At 30.5% G+C, this 8,787-nt stretch overlaps 1 protein-coding gene across 1 annotated transcript; it reads right to left on the bottom strand.

Moving 5' to 3' along the window:
- Nucleotides 1-1,789: 1,789 nt before the first annotated feature.
- LOC103310032 (uncharacterized protein DDB_G0285917-like) lies at nt 1,790-2,251 on the bottom strand. Its single transcript, XM_008187040.1, has one exon. It carries the CDS (start codon nt 2,249-2,251, stop codon nt 1,790-1,792), a length of 462 nt encoding a protein of 153 aa, XP_008185262.1.
- Nucleotides 2,252-8,787: the final 6,536 nt, after the last annotated feature.

Raw genomic sequence — 8,787 nt, 5'->3', positions numbered from 1 at the left:
GTACAATTACAGAGGTGGTTGAAATAATTAAACACTTGATGTTTAAAATTTCTTTTAATATAAATACTTTAGTACTCTCAAATTTTATTTATATAAACTTATAAATTTTATATAATATTATAATATAATGATTTGTATTTTTTCCAAGAATAATATATTATATATCATTTATCTTAATTCTTAAGAATACTGTAAGTATTCAACAGTCAGCAGTAAAACCATTTACTTTTATCTGAACAGACAGTAAAAGTTTTAGACACATAATATCTCTGGAAAATTTCACACTACATGATTTTAACTATCAATAATAATTTTTCTATAGGTATTAGCCATTAGATACAATTCTAATAGCAGTTGAATCAATTTATTAAACACTTGTTATTTTTATATAGTTGAAACTTCTTTAGAAACATTTTAAGTTTAATAATAATACAAATATTTTGGTAGGTACTCTCAACTTTTATTTAATTAGACTTAAAAATTTGATTAGAATCAGTTTCAGACTTCAGTTAACATTTTAGCCATAGGTACCTATTCTAACTCACAAAAATACTATTTTCAGAAGCGATTAAAATGTCTATGGTTTGAGTGTTTATGTTAATTGGGAAAAATGTATATTATGCCATTTTAATTACCAGTTAAAATCTCTATTTTGTTTAGCGATGTGGGTTACATTATTTGGTCTTTCCATTAACAAATAATTTTTGAAATGTACAGCAATTGAACAGTATCAGTCTAGTTTAAAATAAATTATTCCCAACCGTGTAATAAAATGGTTTTAGTTATATTTGATGTATAAAATAAGTTTAATTTGAATATTTCAATTTCAGTTTATGTCTATGTTAAAATAGTAGTGAAATATGATAGTGGAAAATCCAATTGATGTAGGTAACTCACAAAATTTCAATTTTTAGGAACTATCAAATTGTTAATAGTTTGAGGGTGTACATTACTTGGGAAAAATGTGTATTAATATTTTATTATGTCATTATCATCATCAGTTAAAATGCCAATTTTGTGTTGGTTACATAATTTTATCTTTTTACCATCCAATACATTTTTCAAATTTACAACTGTGTCAGTCTAGTTTGTAATTGTAATTGTAATATTCCCAGCCGTGTAAAATATTTTTGAGTTATGTAATAATTTTTATGTATTAAATAAGTTTAATTAGAATATTTTAGTTTATTTGTACTTATCAGTTACCTACTTACCGTTAACTTCCCTTGGCACTTCAGAGCCAATGTCAAACTTACAGCTAATTCTCCTACATATATGAAATATTCAACATTTTATTTTCATCAAACAATTAAGTATTTGCTAGTTGCTACCATTTGGTACAATAACCATAGACATAATAATATAATATTATGATTTTTATTATTTCCAAGAATAATATTATATAATAATATACCTTTGTAGGAATACTGTAGGTATTCAACGGTCAGCAGTAAAACCATATTACTATATTATTTTACTTTATGCAAAATAATTGCAATCCGTTTGATTTATGTAGGTACCAAGAACTATCAACTAATTCATATTATAATAATATGATAATTATAAAATTATAAAGACAGATGTTTAATTGGTATCAAATTGGTTTTTATTTGTTAACAATTATAACAATTAGTAAACAATAATATTAGGTATAGGTACAATTATTACAGTAGCAATAAAGATACGCAAAATACGATTTATCTTACATAGTTCGATATAATAACGTAAACAATAGCAACGTCAAACCTTGCAATCGGAATTCTGCAGTCGTCGCCACAGTCGTGCCGTCTTATTCCAGTCGTCGTCGTTTGTTCTGTTGATGGTTTGGTGGTTCCGAGCTGGCTCTGGTTCCGTTTCGACGAGTGTCTAGTCTACCAATCCTATATCCTAATCGTACCATTCTGATATAATATAACCGTTCCCGCGTCGCGGGTGATTCGGCGTCGATGTCTTCTTCCGGTTCCGAATCGCTTCCCGTTTCCGGTTCAGATTCATCGACGGCGCAGATAACTTCTCGTTCCGGCTCCGAGTCGCTTTCAATTTCCGTATCCGGGTCGAATACGTCGACGATGTTGTTGTTGTAGTCGACGTCGTTGTTATTGTGGTCGACGTCGTTGTTATTGTAGTCGACGTCGTCGTCGTTGTTGTAGTCGACGTCGTCGTTGTTATTGTAGTCGACGTCGTTGTTGTTATTGTAGTCGACGTCGTTGTTGTTGTTGTCAACGTCATCCAAACTCAAGTATTCTGCCATTTCTTTCGTGTTTCGGCGGTGTGCATACAGCGCAGTTATGGTGTGTAATGTGTATAATATCACTGTGGGGTGATGGCACGTGTGCACGACAGACTACACGGAAACAGTGACATTACGCTACTAAAGAACGTGGACGACTGGACGAGGGGTTGCGGCCTATGCTGTGGTTGTTATCGATAGTGATGGCGGTGGAAGGTGGTTTTGCTGCTACACGATTGGCCGAAGGAGTCCGCTACCCTGATAACATGAGTGTTTTTCTCCCTAGTTCCGAAACACGTTTCAAAGACACACCACGCACGCACGCACAGGGTGAGCGGTTGCTTATGTTGTTAGTAAACAATAACAATATTAATATTATGCCTTACGTTTTTAATTTTTATAACGTATTTTTTTAACGTTCACTCGTTACGAAAATGATGGGGAAAAATATTTATCAGGCACAATATCATTTTTTTCGGAATATTTAATTCGAAACGATTAAATATGTATCCATTAAAATTTACAATTTTTAATTTTTTTTTAATGTCGAATAATAATAAAAACCGACGATTATCAAACCCTCAAAAATATTATCCTTTATAATAGGTAATTTGTCGTGGTATGCGATTTCACCCTAATTATGAACGATTTTACGAGAATGCGTTTTATACATGTATACATGCATGTTGGGTGCGTGGGGCTGGGAGAGAAAACAAATATTGCGCCGACGTTATCCTCCAAGAGGACGCTAAAACCTCGCATTCATCGTTTTCGTTGTAAGAGTGCGTAAAACTCAGCGCAGTTCACTTTAATTCTTTAGTTTACGAATTAAAACGGTTCGACCAATATTATTAAAATTATAGAAGTGAGAAAATTGTCTGTTTTTGTATGTGCGTTTTTACGATGCTTCAATGTTTTAGCAAGCATTGCGTATAATTTGTAGCGCAAATTGGAAATGCTCATAACTCACTTAAAAACATATGATAAGAAGCCGAACGTGATCAGCTGCCCAGTGCTATGTTACCATGGACGTAAATAGGGTCCTAAAATATATAGGGCTTGCGCTCAAAAAGTTTCAAGAATAAAAACAGTGGGAGACTTGTCTTCCACCCACTTTTATTACTTACACACAATCATACCTGTGATCTGATAAAAAAACTATCACAAATTAAATACAAATTTATTTAATGAATTATTCAGTGGTCGGGACGTTACTGGTTTTTTGTAGCTCACTTATGCTACAGGTACTCCCCTAAAAAAGTAGCTTTCTGTCGCTATCGCTATTTTTTTTTTAAAATGTAGTGTGCTGTTTCTAACACTATTGTTTAAATGTGTTGCGCTATACTTTTACGCTACATTTTTTTTAAATGTTTCAGTAGAAAATTGGTAGTTTATAGTTTGTACTGATTTAGCATTTGGTGCTGTACACCGTACGGGTTTTAACTACGCGGGTTAATCGTGGATTAAATGCATCAATATACTGATAATTATTATAATACAAATTAATTAATATAATAGATATCATACTATTTTAAGTATCACCAAATAGGTTAAATGTATCGACAAAATAATGTAATTTTCGCTACGCTAAGGCCCGTTTCACACGGACCAGTTTATTGTCACCACAGAAAAGTCTCAGTGGCGCCACACGAACGATATAGTTTTCACACGGTAGCCACACGGTAGCTACAAATTTGTTTATGTGTGGCGCCAAAAGTTACCAGCATGCAGTGTCGTATTTAGGCCGGGCCTAAACCCTAGTCCCGGACCCCTAAATGTATGTCCATGTCTGGAGGCAAAGTACTTTTATCTTGACATTTAAAAAAAAAACACTGGGAATATATTTATTTTAATTAAACAAAAGGTTAAAAAGTTAATTTTTAAATATACAACAATACTGTATTGTTTAAAAAAAAATATAAGGTCTATCATTGACTCTTTCCAGCATCACTGTTTAATATTATTACTTATGAAATGAGAGTGAAAAGACTGTTATAAATTATAATGAATAACGAGTGACCAAAAAAATAAAATATATTTTATAAAAATACTGGACACTTCAAAAAACCAAATAAATGTGATGTATAATTAATTGTTTTTAAATTCGTGTATTACAGTAGGTAGGTACAAGAAAACAATAATATTTTATTTTGATACTGATCAGTGATAATAATATTATTATTACGACATAACTTCCTATTTTCATCAAAACGCATCCATGTTTTTGAGTTATCATAGTGTAAAATAACCCGTTACAAAAATTATGGTGAATTATATTTATGAGAGTATATGACACATTATCGACTCGCCTAAATATCGTCTTAAAACTATTTAATATTCGTTTAAATTTACAATATTTATTATTTATTTTTAAAGTCGAATATCAAGTCAAATGAAATGATAGTGAAATATAAAACATAATTATTGTCAAACCCTCAAAAATATCATCCTTTATTAATTATAGGTGATTTTATTCTAACGTTTAGCTTCGTTAGTTTAAATTATATTTTCAAAATGGACCCAATTATGAAACTTAAGTACTTAATGGTGAGAAAATTATCTGTGTTTGTGTGTGCCGTGTGGGTTTTTTACGATAGTTCAGTTTTTATGTGAGTTATGTGCATTTTTAATTAGCGCTATATTATACACGCAAAACTTGCTGAAAAATTGAACTATCGTAAAAAATCCACAAATATAGACAGTGTTATATTATTATTATGATGAAATGTTGTTATTTGTCTTATAATATTATAATATTCGTTGACGATAATGATAACGGTTTGGAACGGTAGTAGTGGCGGGGAGAAAAGAAGGGACTCGCGACGACCGTCGCGTCTCCCGTATCGGAAAACAAAAATAATAATATATTGTTATTGATTGTTACGTTGTATCTATTTTTGTTAGCCGTTGCGTATTCTGCGCCTTATCGTCTGGTCATTATGAAACATTGTAAAATATTATCATGTTAATACAGCGACTATAGCAGTTGCGATAAAATTCTGACGGTGCCATCGCGGTGGCGGTAAATAATTGTGTCTGGACTCGTTTTACTGCTACATCCACCGCCACCGCTACAGTGTGTGGGTGGGACCTACAAATAAAATAGTTTTATACAGTCCACATTGATGAGCGTTTTTAGTACGGTACGAATAATATTTTGCAACCGTACTTTCTGCAGTGGCGGCACGGACATTTTATCCATAGGTGCAAATATTGAAACTACCCACTTACCCTCGTCCCACACATAGGTACATACATAAAATAAAAACCTACATGAGTATAATTTGTTTTTGGTTTATTTTAAAATAGGTGTCACCTAACTTAAATGTAGGTAAAAGTTTGCTATATGTTTTAATGTTTAATCACTTAACCTATAATTTCCAATAATATATTATATACCTACGCGTAGAATATAATATCATCATTATTATCTTCCCAGTCCCCCTATTATACATAAAACAATATTATACATTTATATAGCACGTTTTGTTGCATATTAAATTTGCTAAATCCTATTTAGAATAAACCAGTAAAATAAACCAACATATAAATTCAACAATGATAGGTAGTTAAATATAAATGATTAAATAATTTAAAAAAATCAGTAACTACCCGCCCACTCAAAACTGTGTATGGAAATTACTTAAAATGGAAAAACTTAAAGTTCTTTAAAGTTCACTAAAAAACAGGGGCTGGTATAGAGAGATAATTTCCATAGAAATATGATATTGGGCTTCTGTTAGTCACGGCGCGAAGATCAATAATATTAATTTTAATAAATAATAATAATATAGACGGTAGACACATTGTTGGTGTCGGCCGGCGGCTATGGCCTTCTGTGATGTGTAGGCGTGGCGGCGAACCATCGGAAACCGAGCTACATTATTTTTATATATTCGTCCTGTTTAGAATTTAGAAAACAATAGTATTATATTTCGTTTATTTCATCACCCGGTTATTGGTCTATATTATTATTTAACCGTGTACCAAAAATTGGACTACGTTAACGATAAAAAAAACGACAAAAGACATATTTTTTTTTTGAAATTAAATATAACAATAATAGATTATATTTAAAAGGATGAAACCGTGTACAGTATATTCATAGTATAGACTTATGGTGACCAGAGTACCATAATATGTGCTCTTTTTCGTATGATACCTTCTACAAACTCGTTTTATTGCATCGAATTTTTGTTCACCCCCAATTGATTTGAGGTTTCACATCGCGGATGTATATTTTTGTATTTATGGACGCAATTCGTACGCAACCGTTTATGAGTGCGTATGGCGTGTGCCGGTACATAATTATTATAATAATATGTCAAACAGCGATACAAATAATGTTTTCAGTACTTAATAGAACGTTTTTTACGGGGCGTTTGTAAGTAGGTTTTATGAATAGGATTGTAGGTACCCTGGTAGAAATTTTGTAATGATAATTCTCGTGATAATTACAAATAAATATATTTATTTATTATAAATATTATAAATATTATATTTATAAATATATAAATAAATATATAAAATTATTATTATTAAATTATTGTAATATTATCATTACAAAATGTCTATTAGGGTACCTACCTGTTAACATCTGCCAGGCACACCACAACAGTAGCCCGATACAATGTGGTTGTTAACAATAGCAATACACCGTAGGTAGGAGGTACCTATATCGTATTATAATAAATTGTCGAAACACTATTTCCCTGCGCCGAGTCGTATTGAATCGGTCATTTCAATAACGACATAAGTCATTAAATTTAAACTTTACAGGAACTAAAAAAAACTTTACTACTCCAAAAATTCAACTTTTTTGCACTTATTTATTAATTTATTTTTATGGTTTCTGATATTCATAATCCGTAGTTTTAAATAGTCCAACTTTTATCAAAATGCATCAAATTGAGATAAAACATATTTGACTTTCGTTGTTTTTGCAGGGAATATTCATAATATACAATCTAAGTCAAATTAATAAAATGAAATAGATAAACATCGAAGTTTTAGTAGTTTTAGAAGTATTATAATAATATTACACAAGATGAAATACATATTTTTTCTAAAATAAACAACAACTTAACTTTTTTGAATGGCAGCAAAAACTATACAAGTCAATGACTTGAGTAGTTATTGCAGTGATTATATTTTATCGTAATCAATTGTGTATTAAATATTAGTCTGACATATTATGTAGTTTTTACACAGAATACGTAACCACGTGTATTATTATCAAATTTGATAAAAAGTCAATATTGAAAAATCAGTGACTTATTGTCGTTATTGAAATGACCGATTCTATTATTATTAATATTATTATTATTATTTATTTATTTATTTATTTACAAAATACAAGAATAATACATAAATAATATAATATTACATAATATAGTGTACAATGTATAATGGACCTCACAGAGCGTACTCAGTTATTAGTTTTTATGACAATAGAAGTCTCTTTTCAATTTTGTATACATCTACCACGTACAATTTTTCCGTTTGTACGTTGAATTATATTATTATAAAATTATCTTTGACTTTATTTGAATTTTATTAAGGAGCCCAGAGGATAATATTCTACCGGCCGCATACAACTCCGTTTTTCAATAATTTATAATAAGTCTTCAAAAATAATATAATGTTAAGCTTTTTTTTACAAACTATATAATATTATACCATTATTTGAAATAAAATAAAAAATCTAGGTTCAGTGTGGCCCGTAAGAAGTCTTCTATTCTTTTAGAAAAAAACAGTAGAATAGTGGAAAAGTATTATAATTAAGATGGCAACTTAAATATAAAATTCAATTTTCAAAATTTATAGAATTGCGGAAAATTTAAAAAGCCGGAACCGGGTCCCTCAATAAGTAGTATATATTTTACAAACAGCAAATGTTTTTAAATTTTATTATTTTCACGTAGGTACCTACCACTCAAATGTATTATGTTTCACTGTTTCGGTCATGTCAACTATTCAAAATGTCATTAAATTTTTTACCACAGTAATTATATTATAATATTGTATACAATTTAATAAGTATATTATTTAATTAACACTAGTACCGATTTACATAAAATATACAATAATATTATATCCGTTACAAACATATCAGCTATTACCTAATCTATTAGTTTTCCGTCCTACCTACCTCTATGTAGCCTTCTGCGTACTACCAATAGTACGATTACCCAGGGCTGCATTAAGGGACAATGTATGGGAGAGCAAACATAAATATGACGAACCTAATTCAGTATACGCCTTAATTTACAAGTAAATAACAAAAAAAAACATATGTTTATCTACTCATTTGTAGTAGAGCCACAGAGTCTCAGTAGTCAATACTGCAATAATATAATGGTGCATAACAATATCGTATGCGGGCAGCCAGATGGTGCCCCGGCGGTTATTACATGTCAATATATCTAGTGAATAGTGATAATATAATATGATACCGTGATTTTCTGTTTTCGTGTAACACACGTGTGACATAGTATTTTAGACGTGTTTTTTCCAAACATACCAATTGATCTAATGAAGCGATGAGAATTCTGAAA

This window comes from Acyrthosiphon pisum, chromosome X (genome assembly GCF_005508785.2).
Source record: "Acyrthosiphon pisum isolate AL4f chromosome X, pea_aphid_22Mar2018_4r6ur, whole genome shotgun sequence".
NCBI classification, from domain to species: domain Eukaryota; kingdom Metazoa; phylum Arthropoda; class Insecta; order Hemiptera; family Aphididae; genus Acyrthosiphon; species Acyrthosiphon pisum.
Note: the sequence above shows the minus strand (reverse complement) of the source record. Positions and strands in the feature narration are given on the sequence as shown.